At 35.5% G+C, this 17,279-nt stretch overlaps 1 protein-coding gene across 12 annotated transcripts in view; it reads right to left on the reverse strand.

The window, feature by feature from the left end:
* Positions 1–17,279, reverse strand: part of TENM3 (teneurin transmembrane protein 3) — a 708,976-nt gene that overhangs the window by 270,805 nt on the left and 420,892 nt on the right. For all 12 annotated transcript variants that reach the window (XM_087963269.1, XM_087963268.1, XM_026667191.2 and 9 more), the window contains one exon: positions 12,125–12,214. In XM_087963269.1, coding sequence (XP_087819395.1) covers positions 12,125–12,214 — 90 coding nt within the window. The remainder of the gene's footprint in view (positions 1–12,124; positions 12,215–17,279) is intronic.

Raw genomic sequence — 17,279 nt, forward strand, 5'->3', positions numbered from 1 at the left:
GGCAACTGCCATGTGTTTATGATGGTTGCAACATCCTGAGCTCATATGATTGCCATTTGTGACCTTCCCAGCATGCTTCCAACAAGTAAAGCTATATTTGTTTAACAACCACGTGATTCACTTAATAACTGCAATGATTCTCTTAACAATCATGAGAAAACGGCCACAAAAGCAGGCACAACTCACCTAACAATCTCCTTCCTTAGCAATTGAAATTCTGGTCCCAATTGAGGTTGTAGGTCAATGACTGCCTGTAACATTCTAATATTGGACAACATGCAAAACAAGCACTTAATATAAAAATAGGTTTTAAAATGTTGATATAATAAGAAAAATATCTCAAATGAAAGTTTTTAGAGAACATTTTAATGGAATAATATTCAGAAATTGAACATATAGCACTTAAGGAAAAACATGCAAAGATGAGAGGAAAGCATGAGAAGTAAAATGAATAACAGACTAACAGAATAACAAAGTTGGAAGGGACCTTGGAGGTCTTCTACTCCAACCCCCTGCTCAGTCAGGAAACATTTTACTACTTCAGATGGCTGTCCAATCGCTTCTTTTAAAACTCCAGGTTGGCGCACCTATAACTTCTGGACACAAGTTGTTCCACTGACTAGTTGTTCAAATAGTCAGGAAATTTCTCCTTAGTTCTAGTTTATCCAACAATTCCTGCAACTGTTCTTTATATGTTTTAGCCACCAGTTCCTTAATTTTATTTATTTTAGTTTATTTATTTATTTATTTTATTGGTCAAACGCTTACAACATAATAGGTATAAGTATATACATAGTTATGAATACATGAAATGGATACGAATAAAAAGAAACAATAGGACAGGGATGGTATCGACCAGGGCAAAGCAATAGACGCAATCTACATAGACTTCTGTAAAGCCTTTGATTCAGTGGTACACGACAAACTACTCCTAAAAATAAAATCCTATGGTATCTCTGGACAACTGAATAACTGGATAGAAGCATTCCTGGCAAACAGACAACAAATGGTCAAAATTGGGAGCGTCCTATCAAATTCTGTACCTGTCAATAGTGGTGTCCCCCAAGGCAGTGTTCTAGGACCAACTCTCTTCATACTCTACATAAATGACCTCTGTGATCATATTAAGAGCAATTGCGTTCTTTTCACTGATGATGTAAAGCTGTTCAATACCACAGACAATACTGCTACCCTACAAAAGATCTTGACTATGTATCAGAATGGTCAAACAAATGGCAACTTCAAATCTCAACAAATAAATGCTCTGTCTTACATATTGGCAAAAAAATCAGAAAATAAAATACAAGCTGAATAGTCAAGATCTTGTTGATGACCCAAGCTCTGTAAAGGACCTTGGAATACTCACCTCTAATGATCTAAGTGCTAGAGCCCACTGCAACTACATAGCCAAAAAGGCATTAAGAGTTGTTAACCTAATCCTAGGTAGCTTTTTCTCTGGTAATATCACACTACTAACCAGAGCATACAAAACATTTGCTAGACCAATACTCGAATACAGTTCATCAGTCTGGAACCCACATTACGTATCTGATATTAGCACAATTGAGAAAGTCCAGAAATATTTCACAAGAAGAGTTCTCCACTCCTCTACTCGTTGTAGAATACCTTATGCCACCAGACTTGAAATTCTAGAACTAGAAAACCTTGAATTACGCCGTCTTCGGTCTGATTTAAGCATGGTATATAAAATCATACATTGCAATGTCCTACCTGTCAATGAATACTTCAGCTTCAACCATAACAACACAAGAGCACACAATAGATACAAACTCAAAGTTAACCGCACCAAACTTGATTGCAGGAAATACGACTTCAGCAATAGAGTGGTCAATGTCTGGAATACTCTACCCGACTCTGTAGTTTCTTCCCAAACCCCAAAAACTTTAACCTTAGACTGTCTACTATTGACCTCACCCCTTTCCTAAGAGGTCTGTAGGGGCGTGCATAAGCGCACCAACGTGCCTACCGTCCCTGTCCTATTGTTTCTCTTATTCTTCTTTTATTTTTCTTATATGTACCCATTTCATGTATTCACAACTATGTATACACTTATACTTATTATCTTGTAAACAATTGGCAAATAAATAAATAAATAAATAAATAAATAAATAAATAAATAAATAAAATGGTAGGCACGTTAGTGCGCTTATGCACGCCCCTTACAGACCTCTTAGGAAAGGGGTGAGGTCAATAGTAGACAGTCTAAGGTTAAAGTTTTTGGGGTTTGGGGAAGAAACACAGAGTCAGGTAGAGTATTCCAGACATTGACCACTCTGTTGCTGAAGTCGTATTTCCTGCAATCAAGTTTGGTGCCGTTTATCTTTAGTTTGTATCTATTGTGTGATCTTGTGTTGTTATGGTTGAAGCTGAAGTATTCATTGACAGGTAAGTTATCTTTGTTGCTGTTCTCTGTACTCTTTCTAGAGTCTTGACAACTTTTTTACATCATGGTGACCAAAACTGGATGCAGTATTTCAAGTATGGCCTTACCAAGGCATTATAAAGTGATATTAACACTTCATGTGATCTTGATTCTGTTCCTGTGTTAATGCAGCCTAGGACTGTGTTGGCATTTTTGACAGCTGCAGCACGCTTCTGGCTCACATTTAAGCAATTGTCCACTCCAGGATCCCTCTCGCAGTTACTACTATTGAGCCAGGTACCACCTATACTATACCTGTGCATTTGGGGGGGTTTTGTCTAAGTGTAGAACGTTACTTTTTAAACATTGGATTTCATTTTGTTAGATAAGGACCGGTGTTGAATTATGTCAAGATTCTTTTGTACTTTAGTGTTGGTTATTCTTGCCAGCTTGGTGTCATCTGCAAATTTTTGAGTTCCCCATCTACCCCCTCATTTAAATCATTGATGACGATATTGAAGAGTACTGGGTTTAACACATAGCTTTGGGGTATCCTACTTCTACTTCCGTCCATGCAGATGCAGTTCCATTAAGGACTACACACTGAGTGCAGTTGGTCAGTCAGTTACGAATTCATTTGGTGGTAATTCTGTCTAAGCCACATTTTTCCACTTTATTTAGTAGTAGGTTGTGGTCTACTTTATCAAATGCCTTACTGAAGTCCAAGTAAATTATATCCATAGCATTTCTCTGGTCCATTAATTTTGTCACTTTGGCAAAGAATGCAATAAAATTTGCACTGAGGAGACAAGTGAGTGACTAAGAGCGGGGAAAGTATAATTGCCTGAAGAAAATGAAGACGGACCTGGACTCTACCGGCCCTCTTGGGGGAAAAGCTACAGAAGTATACTTGTTTGATAGTTCTAGGCTGAAGTTGGCAATAGGGTTAAAGTAATAACGGAATTTGATGACAGATTAATTTTTATAGATCTAGAAAAATATATAAATGTATACTTCACATAAAAACTGAAAAAAGTACATGTAGAAAGGAATCAACCCATCTGCCTGCAACTATAAACTCTATTTGGTGATCTGCTGCAAAGACTATCAGGTTGCACCCTGTCTTTTTATCATTTATCTATATGGCACTAATATGCTCACCATTCATTATATTTCTGAATTCTTTTGATTATCATTCTTATAATGTATCCTACATATGTGTATAAAATCATTCACAGCTCCAATGTTATGAACTTTATTTTTTTACCTGATGCTTCTTCTAGAGACAGGAGATTCCCAGTAAATCACTGTCTGCTTTTATATCCCCTAAGAGATGAAATTCTAAATAGCATCTGTACATAGTTTTTGTGGATTTATGGGGCAAACTCAAAAGCTCCATTATTGATAAACACCTGCTCTTACACATATAAGCTATATAAAAAAACAAGACCTACAGTTAGGCATAACAGTGCCAAACAGCTATCTAAGCCAATTACAATGGTGCAGGGTTGGATGTATTTTTATCTGTTTTTTGTTCAATAAATGCCCTGGTTAAATGCTTTCAGGAGCTTTACTCATACACTCCTAATTTGGCAGTTGGTGCTTATCTATTTTATTCCGTGATAACTATGCAACAATCCTATAATTTAGGTAGAATACTGTAAAGGAAGAATAACTTGTTACAAACCATAAAAAACAAATACTATTTACTCCAATAGTATCAAAATTCTTGGACATCTTAGACATGCCTACATGATATAAATGCCTACATGATATTAGACCTAAATTCACATTTAAGACTATAATAAAGTATGTTATTTTTAACTTATATCTATTCTTCTAATCACCTTTAGAGCTTTAGATTTTTGGTCAAGCTCTATTGTTTTAGCTTAATCTTTAGACAAAAGGTTTAGTTTTGTGTTAATAAAACAAATTTATGAAATGAAATGAACTATTCTTATGCTAACTGGAAAGACTTCCGGTATAATGGAATATTAGAGAGAGACCATATAATGCTGGCATAGCAATTTGTACTATCTTTATATCTTTAACAAGAAATAACTCTGTCACAGAACTAAATACTTACCAAGTAGTTCTAGGTGAACATAAAACAAAAAAAATAATGTTTGAATCATATATCCTGTAAATCATTATGGTTATTTATCAACCTAAGTTATTACACTCACTAGCTCTTCAAATATGATATACAACTCATGCTTATTTAAATCATTACTGCATTTGATCATCAGTAAATTAAGGATTTCTATGACAATAACAGCCATGGTGTCCTGGATTGGGCCTCCATCTAGCTCTGTTGTGGCTGCTTAATCTCAAATTAATATTTCATTCAAATTAATAAACTATAGCTAAGGTTAACTTTGAATCACACTCATTTCAAATTAAGTGATACAGTTAATGTGGTTTGAGAGAGCACAGCCAGGTTTACATACTATTTTGGATTCAGGTGCAGTGCTACACCTTGTATAAAAAAAGAGTTCCCAACTGCATGCCATACTTTGCCAAAAGAAATGGAAGTGAGGAATATGTCAGCTAAGACTTACTGAATCTCATGCCCCTTATAATAAAGCAGAACCCCTAGTACTATATTAGCTATATATTTATATTCATTTCCACTTTGTTTCTTTTAGGAGTCACATTTTGGACTTCCGGCTGTATTTCCGTCATAATCGAAGCAAGGTCTGCAATCGTCCATGGCTTCACTCTGAGCTCTACTCGTTGGAGGGTCCCAACCAGAGGTGGTATTCAGCAGGTTCTGACCACTTCTGGAGAACTGGTAGTGGAAATTTTGAGTAGTTCAGAGAACTGGCAAATACCACCTCTGACTGGAGATTTTATAGTATCCTTCCCCTGCCACGCCCACCAAGCCATGCCCACAGAACTGGTAGTAAATTTTTTTGAAGCTGTGCTCTTCTCATACAATGCAGAAAAAGGCAGGAACTGCTGTGCCCCCTTCTCCAGTGTCTCACTGTTGAGCAACAAAGCTAACCAGCTCATCAGCTGCATATCCAGAAACTTGACACTACTGACCACTTACATAGTTAAATTATTAATACACCTAGGTGTATGGCTGTGCCTGTCTTTTCTGAAATGATAATGATAATGATCTCTTTTGTCTTTCCTACATTTAAACCAGGGTGTTTTTATTATGCCAGCTAATCAAACCCTCTACTTCCTTTCTTGGTAATCATCCTCATTATCATTCTGAATAAGGCCCACCACTGTTGTATCATCTGCATAATTCACAATATGGTTGGTAGGAAACCTTGCCCAACAGTCATGGGTCAGCAGGCTGAACAATAACAGAATTAGGACACAGCCCTGAGGAGAACCTGTTCTCAAGAACATGGTATTAGAAATATTAGTCCCAATTTGCACATACTGGGGCCCATCAGTGAGAAAATCAAGAATTCAGTTGCACAAAGGAGTAATGAATCCTAAAAGGCCCAGTTTGTCTACCAAATGCTGAGGAATGATAATATTAAATGCTGAATTAAAGATGACAAATAGTATTTGCACATGGGTATCTCTTTCCTCTAAAAGTGCCAAGCTCAGATGGAGAACAGAGGAAATAGTATCCTCCGTGGAATGATTTGGATGGTAAGCAAATTGAAGTGAGTCAAACACCGGAGGGAGGCTGGATACAACTAAGTCCTTTATCAGATTTTCAAAACATTCATAATGTGGAGATAAGTACAACCGGATGATAATCAATCCTTGTGTTGGCAATCCTTGCACTCCCCATTGCTATCACTAAGTGAGGATTGTGGGTCATTAAGTAAGCACCTCTTTGCAACTTTCTGTCAGTTTTAACAACCAAAATCAGTGGAGAAGCCAGCAGCAAGTTGCAAGTCCCAGGCAATTTGCAAGCAAGCTGGCAGATAGGTAAGTGGCTGCCGCTGGATGGGAGAGGATGCTCAAGGATGGATGAATGGTGGGAGAGGTGTGCTATGAATGCAGTGATACTAAGGGTGGGTATGTAAGTGGTGAGATAGGTGCAACAAGACTCTGAGGGGGCTTGCTCAAAGGTGGAAAAGAGGTACAGTGCTAGAATATCAGAGCTTTGGGTCTATTGCCAGGTCAGAGAGGGTGTGAGAACCCAAGTGGGTTTGGGGAAATGTGACAGGAGTGTGGCAGAGCTGCAGGGGTTACTGCTGGGTAGAAAAGAAGCATGAGTGGCCTGTGAGATGCGGTATGAGAGGCTCAGGGAAGGTGCACAAAGGTTGTAAATGGCCAGAGAGTTGGAGTGCAAATTTAATAAGACTCTGGGTATGCAATGGCATGCAAGGATGTGTGGATGGCCAGTGACGTAAGGCAAGAGCACAAAGCAGCTTGGAGAGGATGCCCAGGTCAGGGAGACATGTCCAAGCAACTTGTGATCTTCTCTGATGACTTTCTCAATGAATTTGGTTGTGGGAAGCAGAAAGGGAAGGTTGTAGATTGTGAACCTGTGAATAGAGATGCTGTAAGCTTGATATTTCCCAGTTGCCAAATATCTAGATCATAATCACAAGACTGCCAGAATGCTAGGATGGCTGGAACCTCAAAACCATTCATAAGTACCATAGATGCAGTGCCATTGTAACCTTGAAAGATCACTGAATGTTAACTGAGAACATCCTGTATATGCACTACAGCTAGAAAGTACTTGTGGTTTTCTCTTCCAGTGACTCAGAGAGAAAAAACTGAATCTTAATGTTATTTTAACAAGGCATCCACAAAAAAGTAGAATAATTTACAAAGGAAAGATATTAGAAAATCAGATGCATGCTTGATGAATAAAGACATATATCCAATTGTTCCTATGCTGAAAAAATGTTAACTGTTAGGTAAACCTTACATTTATAAAAAGCAACTTGATACTTGAATTAATTGCTCAAAGAAATGGTGGTAAAATTTAAGTAGAGTTAGATAGTAATTTAATTTGTATTCCTGCATTGAGCAGGGGTTCATACTCAGCCAAAATAACTAGTTCCAACTTTAGGATTCTATGAAAGAGAAATAACAAATTCCAATATAATATAAATGACTAATTTAATTTTTGAATAGCTGAACAGAATCTGAAGACAGGCTTTTTATTTTATTGTCATGAGATTTGTTTTGCATAAAAATATGGTTGTTGAATATTCAACAATTAAAGGACCAGATAGTATTAAGAGATACTTTTTACTTCTGTTGTTTATTATTAATATTCTATATACAATTATCCATGTCAATATCTATTTCCAAGCTTTATTATACAAAACAATCCCTAGTGTTTACTAGTTAAAAAGGTAAAAATCAAGACCCTTGCAAAACATTATATCCAGAAATGCCATATATTATATATGCAAGACCAGCAAAATAGCTTTCGATCCTAATGCTTGGGTGTGTCAGACAAGAGATTAAAATTTGAAGGACACTGCACAAATACTTGGAAAAAAAATCCAACCATGTTTAAAACTGATGAATTAAGCAACAAGCAGTTTCAGAAGTTTCTACTTGAAAAAGTTCATGACATTACTTTTAGGAAAGTTAATAATAACCAAAAAATGCACTACAAAATTAGAAGATTTCAGACTAGTATCACATGCAAGAAAGCATACATGAAGAGTAAAATGTATACATTTTTTGAGTTTAAAGATAAAAGATTCCCAGACAAGGCAAGTGAGTAATTGCTTTAAAAATATTAGTATATAAAATCTACAAAAGTAAGGAAGTGGGTCACTCTGATGATGTTCATCCAACGTGTTCGAAGAGGACCTTGACCTTGACATCTAACAGGTTGTGGGCTATCCATGGTGTGTCTGCAGGTGGCTGGTAAGGTCTATATGGGCACGGAATGTTCTGCCACATGTTGGGCAGACTTGTGTAGGCATCATAGGTGTAGCATTTGCAGCTCTGGCTTTGCAGAGTGCTCACTTTGTTTGTGCTGTAGTAGTTCATTTGTCTTCAAATGTCTGACAGCCTTGATGGATCAACGTGCACCATGTCAATCAATCTTGTACCAGGATTTCCCAGGAGGTGGTGTCTACCTATGTTCAGGGACTTGAAGGAGGCTTTCAATGTGTCTTTGTATCACTTCCTTTGTCCTCCTTGTGATCGCTTTCCTTGATACATCTCACCATAGAGGAGCTGCATAGGTCTGTCTGGTAACAGTTTTGTGGCATACATAACAATGCACACATAAATGAAACAGGATCTTGCAAAAGTAACTCAAACCTCATCTTAATGCAATCTTTCAAAAAATCACGTAGAAGTTTAATTGGTTCAGAATGCACAGTTCATTTGTTGATTGATATTCACCAATATGTACAAGTTGCACCAGTTCTCCAGAACCTGAGCTGGTTTTCCATTTGCTTCTGAGTACAGTTTAAAGTGTTGATTTGGCTCTTTGAAACCCTATATGACTTAGTACTGGAGTACGTGGAGGAGCATCTTTTCCAAAAAAAATTGATCCGTCCTATTCATGCAAGAGCCAGTTTGGTATAGTGGTTAGAGCTAGAAACTGGGAGACTGTGAGTTCTAATCCCTCCTTCATCCAAAGCCATCTGGATAATCTTGGGCGTGTCACTTTCACTGAGTCCTAGGAAGGAGACAATGGCAAGCTATTTTTGAAAACCTTGCCAAGAAAACTACAGGGACTTGTCCAGGCAGTCTCAGAGAATTGAGTATGATTGAATGGAAGGGGAAAAAAGAACCCCTTTGTGTAAATCAGAGGAATTTGCTAGTTGTCCCCCAATTTGGGAAAATCAAGGGAAAGAAGGCAAATATACAGTTTTTTGCTAGTATGTATGAGCCTTTGCTATCTCCTCTTCCTCTCCATGTGATTGGTCTTCATACCAGTTGCTTTTTCTATTAAAAACTAAGCTCTTGTAGAGAATCTCTGGGATGCAAAGTAAAGCCATTGGTTAAGAGTTAAATTTGTGTGCATTAGGTGGATTTTCAGTTTGCTTTACACTTTTATTTAATTTTTAAATAGCTATTTTACTGTATAACCTTGGTTGTAAATTACCAAGTACATTTTTATTATGGCGGGTATCAGTAAATAGCATAAGATAAACAGTATTTCCAGACAGAAAAACCAAGCCAGTGTAATCATATATTTGGGGTATATTATCAACCCACCCATTTCACAGGAGACTTTCTTATATTGTCAGAAACTACCCACAGATGAATTTCTTGTAAAATATTCTAAGACATGAAATTTCACTCATGGTAGGAAAAGATTATTAACATCTGTTCCCAGATGTTATGACTCACTTTTTTTGTTATATTAACATTTTAAAACTGTAGAAAAAATCTTTATGTTCCCTTTCATTAAATTCATTTCTGGATATAGTGAACATTTATGAATTTCTATACTGTAGTCTTTCTCATTTATTTTAAAATTTGAAAGCAATAGTAATAAAATCTAAATAAACAACAACATAATAGCAACAATGAAAGTGCATTATAATCAGCATATGAATTGACAGTATAGTACTAACAAGAAATTAAGTACATTTGAGAAAATGATGAATCCGCTTCAGTAATAAGTTAGCAGTGAAAATTATCTTATAAATATTATTCAAATATAAAATTAACGTTACGTCAACAAGAATTCAAATCAATTTCATCTTCTTTACAGAACAGTATTAAAAGATTATTATTGAAACATAGTTTACATTATCAAATGGACAAAACCTTCCTAGTATCACAATGGACGATCCTCATAGTGATTCCCAGAGAATAAAGATCAATCGCTTTTACTATTACAATTTCTGAGTTTTAGGTTGTTACTATTATACATGTTCTGATTTTCCTCTATTTATACACAAACTATAAAGCCTAATTAAGGACTTAAGCAACAAATGAATTCCTAGCACACCCTCGTCCCCAAAAAGCTGGTTAAATTGGTGGTGCATAGGTCATTATGATCCATGGTAACATTTTATAAGAATCAAGCACTAAGATAATATGAAATAAAGGCAAGATCAATTTAATAATTAAATGAAATTCAATACAGATTTTAATAGCTATCCATGTAAAATTTTACTGGCTCTATATGCATTTTAGTGATTAATCTTATTTTCTGTTAGAAAATCAACATAAAATTGGTATAAAATAATTTTAGTAGGTGTAGGGTTGTGTGTGTGTGTGTGTGTGTGTGTAAAAAAATTCAGTTTTAAATTTATAACCCCTATAAGTGGCAACATCTGCTGACCGTGTTTACAATTAGGATTATATCTTCATTTGAATTAAAATGTAGCACATAGTTGGCAATTGTAATCTTAACAGCAGTAATGGTTTTTTTATTAGTAGGAATATGTTTTTTCAGACTGCAATGTGATCTCTGATACTTTATGAAGTCCCAAGTCATATCTCAACACTGTCTAAATTTCGAGCTAACCTCGCCTGGACAACACTATAAAATATTTTATGTTATACGGATTTTATACCCAGTAAAATTACTTTTCTTCTGCCTATGTGCATGAGTATGTGTAAAGGTTTTCCCTATCCAGTCATTTTTGACATCAAGAGGCAGTGCTCATCTCTTTTTCTGAGCCAAGGGAGCCAGTATTGTCCTAAGACACTTCCATGGTCATCTAGCCAGCATGACTGTACGCCAACGCTGTTATCTTCCCACCGAAGTGGTACCCATTTATCTACTCACATTTACATGCTTTTGAAGCAGGAGCTGGAGCAAATAATGGGAGCTCATCCCTTGTGTGATATTTGCGTCTCAAACCTTTCCAGATGACAAACTCAGCATCTTTAACTGTTGAGTCACCATACCTCTTATGTGTATATGTATACAAGTATACATGCATGTACACACACACACACACACACACACACACAGTGTGTGTATGTTGTTTGTGTGTGTGTGTGTATGGAAATGGACTAACAAGTTACATGCAAGCATGTTAAGTTTCAGAAAAGACTTCTTTTCACAGAAATACTGAAACTATCCCCCCAAAATAGATTTTGTGTATTCTTCACAAAATTAACATTACAACTGAAAAAGGAAAACATAATTCCCATGCAAAATATTGTATAAAACCTGATTCTATAGAACCTTGTACACAAATGTATATACTCAATGTTATCAAAAGGCATTTGCCTGTATAACAATTGTTAGAGTATAATCAAGAAATTTGGAAAGAAAATTATTTTAACTTCTACCTTTGTTCCTCCACCATCCCAGCAAACAGAGCCCAAATCAGAGTTTGTGGAATTTGAATGTGAACAGTAGAAATTTGTTTGTCTCCCAGAAGCTTATTGCAATCATTATTTATGTTATTTGTTAAAAAAATATGAAAATCATAGACATTTTGCTCTGGAATTTTGGCAGTGAAATCATGCATTATTAAGATGTTGAAAACAGAATTGTTACTGTATTCTAGAGAAAGTGCAATAAACATGTACAATATTCAAAATGTTTCTATGGACTGCATATGTTATATAAGTCAATAGGCATCTGAAAGATATTGATCGGTAGGTCAAAATATACCGTAGCAGATTCCTAATCTTAATTCTAGTACTGTACTTCAGAACACACTTCTTTTTTACTGGCATAATTTCCTAGCAAGACAATTCAGACAAAAATTTCCTGTTGTAAAAACTATATTTAAATGAAAGTTTAAGTGCCAAAATCCAATTTTTATCATAAAGATAATATAAGGTTACTGAATTGTAATAAACGTATGAAGCAGCATTTTACTATTATTTACTTATATCATTATCTTTATTCTTATTTACTTGTATTTTCGTGGGATTCAGTATCTCCAATCAGGATTAGATCCTCATCATGATATGCAGTATTCCAACATAGGGTGGACTGAGCAGTGCCTGTTGAGAAAATCATAACATCAAAGTTGCATTTAGAGGGATTGAACCTTCCTTGAAATTGAAGGCATTTTAAAAGTGGCAAAGAACACCCAGTGTCTTATGACACACTATCAAAATAGTTCAAGATATAACTATAATTTAATTTAATGCTCTTGATTCTAAATAAACAGGACAAATATACATTTTATATGCAGTATATTTCCTGTGCCATCAGAACTATTATATAAAAAATTGCTACTATAAAACGTTTCCAGAGCTAATAATAAGTTAATAGTGAGATATTTTCTAAACAAATGTACAATATTGTACTAATTTCAAATATACTAATTCTCATGCTCTTAAAATAGAGAAAATTACATCTCTAGAATATAAAAATAATTGGAGTGGAGTGTTGAGTGGAATGGGATAGGATAGGATAGGAATAGGAATAGAATAGAATTCTTTATTTGGCCGTGTGATTAGATGCACGAGGAATTTGTCTCCTGTGCAGAATTTCTCAGTGCATATGCAAAGCAACAAAGTAATAATAATCATAATAACAATACCAATAAGGTTTAGTAAGCAAGGATAATAATAATGCTACAGCCACACAACATAGGTAAATGTACACAGACAGTATACAGTACTGTGAGAATTAGGTGTTCAGCAGACTGATGGCACAAGGGAAGAAACGGTCTCTGTGTCTTGTTGTTTTGGCATGCAGTGCCCCATAGCAGCATCCCAAGGGGAGGTTAAAACAGTTTATTCCAGGATGTGAGGGGTCTGCAGATACTTTCTCAGCCCTCCTTCTGATCCACACAATATACAGATCTTCTATGGAAGGCAGGCTGGCTGCAGTTGTTCTTTCTGCAGTTCTAACTATTCATTGGCATCTGTACCTGTCCTGTTTGGTTGCTGTACCAAACCAGACACTTATAGAAAAACAAATGACTCAATAATTATTCTATAAAACTATACCAACAGCTCCTGAGGCAGTCCAAACTTCATGAATTGACACTGAAAAAACATACTTTGTTGTATTTTTAAAATGCTAGTTCTATTGTTAAGTGTCCACTTTAAATCCTGGAAGATTATAGAACCCCAAAACTTGAAGGATTCTACAGCTGATACTGTGCTGTCAAATATAGTAAGAGATGGTGGAATAGAAGAGTTCCTCCTTAAATCCACTCTCTTCTCTATAGTTTTTGAGCTCCAGATTGTTCCAGCTGCACCACAGGTCAAGTTGTTCAACTCCTATCTATATGCAGACTCATTACAATCTTGAATGAGGCCAATGACCATTGTATTATTTGCAAACTTCAGTGCTCTAAAGAAGGTTACCTTAAGATGCAGTCATTGGTATATATATATATATAGAGAGAGAGAAGAACAACAGAGAGAGCACCCTGAGGGGTGCCTGTGCTCATTGCCTGGGTACTAAATGTAATTTTCCCTAGCTTCACCTGTTGCTTCCTATCTGTCAAAAAGCTTATGATATACCTGCAAGTATGAATAGGCATAGTGATCTAAATCAGTTTAGAGTGAAGAATTTCTGGAACGATGGTATTAAATGATGAGCTGAAGTCTATACATAGGTCCCCAGAGATTCTAGGTGTTGTAAGATACAGTGCAATATCATTTTGACAGCATCATCTGTCGACCTATTTGCTCAATAGGCAAATTGCAGGGTGTCTAACAGCAGATCATGATGACTTTCAAGTGGGCCAGCAGTAATCTCTCTAAATTAGCTTCATAACTATAAATGTCAGAACAACCAGGCTGTAGTCATTCAGCTCCTGATGGAGGATTTGTTAGGAACTAGGATGATATTTTAAGTAAGAAGAGACATAATACATCTCAGTTATTTATTAAAAATCCATGTGAAGTTGGGGACTGGTTGTTCAGCATAGGCTTTCAAACAAGAAGGAGTTACTTGGTCTGGGCATGGTGCTTTTCCAATCTTTTGAAATAGACCTCAAACATCTTTTTCTGAGATCACCAGAGGTGGACCCCTGGAGAAAGGTAGAGGATGTAGATAGATGAAGGAAGATTGATGACTTGGTGTATCTTGGGTGAGGTAGGTAGTGGTAAATGACAATTATTTCTTCCCAAACATACAGTAGAACACCTTTAGATTATCAGTCAGTTGATATTTTCTAAACAAATGGACAAATTCCAAATATACTAATTCTCATGCCTCTTAATATATAGGGAAAATTATATCACTAAAAGGTTAAAAAACTGTAAAAAAACTGTAATTAACTTTGTCATGTAAAATAAATCCTTGTCTATATTTAACTCCACTTGTATCATTACCTTCAAATGATTAAATAATTATCAAAATACTTAAAGTTGGCACGGAAATACTGTATATGTCCAATTCACTACTCCTCTCTAAAAATTGTAACGAGACCTGGAGAGTATTCAAAGTAATATGAGATGGTGGTTCCAAATTATCAAATAATGCACAAGTAATACTGTCTTCTTAAAATGTTGGAAGCTACGATTATTTGTTTCCTTCAATGTCTTCAAAATCTTCATCTCCCACTAATTGAGCATCCTTTACTATTCTTCTAGCTTCTACTTCTGCTTGAAAGCCCTCCTAAGTGGCATTTCAGGGTACATTTTTTAAAATACTGAATCCTAGCTAGGAATCAACATGGTTAGCACTAGCACTTACTCCCAACCACATGCCTAGGAATGTTCAAAATACTTCAGAGTATGGTCAGTTTAATATGCTTATTTCACTAAATTAAACTGAAAATAATTGCCATTAAATAGTTTAACTTAAGAGTAATACATACATGATGATGACATTTCATAAGTAGAACAAATTATACCACTTGCATAATGATATCACACAAATCATGCCAATAATATATTTTGCATTATTTACACAATGAATTAAGTAAATTATAAGAGAAATGTGGTATACTGCATGAAGAATTCCTTGCATCAAGATCTGGTAAACTGAAGTTTTGCTGTTTCCTGAACACTCTTTATATCAGGGAAATGTCGAACTCGATTTCATTGAGGGCCGCATCAGGGTGTTGTTTGATCTTGGGGGGTCAGGATGGGCATGGCCAGCTCAATGTTACTCATGTTGGGGGTGCCTGTGGTCGTCTGAGAACTCTTCCAGCGAAAATGGGCTCCTGAACTCCCTTTTCGGCTATCTTGCAATCCTCTGCCAGCGAAAATGGAGCTCCATTTTCACGGGCAGAAGCAGTGTAGGCTAGTCCTTCACTCTTTCTAGGGTAGCCCCGCGAGCCAAATCTAAGCATTCCGTGGGGCCAGATATGATTTTTAAAACAGTTAAATGCTATCCATTAATATTTTGTTGAATGTTTTGACAATAATATATATCTCATCCACTTTAAAGTGTCAATAGTTACACAACATTGAAGACATCATTTACATTTCTTAATCTTATTTTTATACTTAGTTTCCTATTACATTACAATTATTACATATTACTTTCCCTATTAATTCACTATTTCTTATTCCATATTTATACCACTTATTACATAACATATTTTCTGTTGATTCTACATTCAGTATATACAACTTCATATCCTTTAGTTAATTACAGTACTACTTTTTTTTCTGTTCTCAAACCATGCATACCAGGCATCCCAGACTGAGTAATATATCGATTCCTCTTTATCTTTTAATTCTAAGGTCAGCCTGTCCATTTCTGTGCAGTCTAATATTTTCTTCATCACTGCTGCCTCTTGTGGTATATCTCCCTATTTTCAATTGTGCATATGAGATCCTAGCAGCAGTTATTATATGTAGAATGATATATCTATCAGTTTTACTATATTTTCCTTTTATTATGTCCAATAAAAATAGTTCTGGTTGAAATTGAATTTTTTGTTTTATTATTTCTTCCAGCCAAATTCAAATCTTATTCCAATACTTTTTAACTTCCGGGAAGGTCCACCACATATGAAAGTATGTACCCCTTTCTTTCTTGCATTTCTAGCATTCTGGATTTTGATTACAAACATTTTTAACAGTCTAGCAGGGGGTAGATGCCACTTATACAATATTTTGTACATATCTTCTCTATACACTGTAGATAGTGTTAGTCCCCCACATTCTTTCCCAATGCTCCAATTCTATATTATGTCCCACATTTTTCACCCAGGCTACTATCGTTTCTTTAACTACTTCTTCCATTTTGAAATTTTAAAGGGAAATTATATAATTTGGATATCATCTTTTTTTCTGTTCCTTGTAAAATTTTATCTAATTGTTGTTTGTCCAAATAAAATCCATATTCTTCTTTGTCTTTTCTATACCTTGCCTGTACCTGCATATATGGCCACAGTCAACGTCTATGTTCTATTGTTTTAACTCCTGTATTGTTTTTAATCTTCCTTGTTTGTCGAGCAAGTCCTTGTATTTCCTCATTTTAACCAGTTCCATTGCATTCGGGTATATTAATGCCTCCATCATTGACAGCCAACCTGATATTTTAGTATAGTGGTTCTTCTTGATTTATTCCATATTTGGATAAGTGCATCCCTAATTTGGTACCTTTGAAAGTAGGCGTGTTGTTTATTTTTCCCTTTCCATAAAAAACTATGCCACCCTCTTAGCAAGTCAGATCCTTCTATTAATAGTATTCTTTTGTTCTCTAAGTTGATCCAATCTCTTATTTATACCATAGCTGCTGCCTGATAATATGTTACCCAATCTGGAAGACCAAAGCCACTTCTCTCTCTTTTATCCTGCAACAATTTCATTTTAATTCTAGCTTTTTTTCCCGGCCCAAACAAATTTAGCTATTATTTTATCCAATTCCACCCCCCCTCAAAAAATTATCTAATTTTACCAGCACAGTTTGAAATAGATATAGTATTTTTGGTAATATAGACATTTTAACTGCCGCAATTCTTCCCATTAGTGAAATTTGAAGTTTTCCCCATATTTCCAATTCCTTTTTTATTTGTGACATTAATTTGTTATAGTTATTTTCTTTAATTGAGGAACATCTTGATGTTAGCCAAATACCAAGATATTTTACTTTTTAACTATTTGCATTCCCAATTTTTCTTCTAATTCCTTTTTTTGTTTATCT

Source organism: Notechis scutatus, chromosome 4 (assembly GCF_049901735.1).
Source record: "Notechis scutatus isolate UNSWTSFEM ecotype Mainland chromosome 4, rNotScu1.2, whole genome shotgun sequence".
NCBI classification, from domain to species: Eukaryota; Metazoa; Chordata; class Lepidosauria; order Squamata; family Elapidae; genus Notechis; species Notechis scutatus.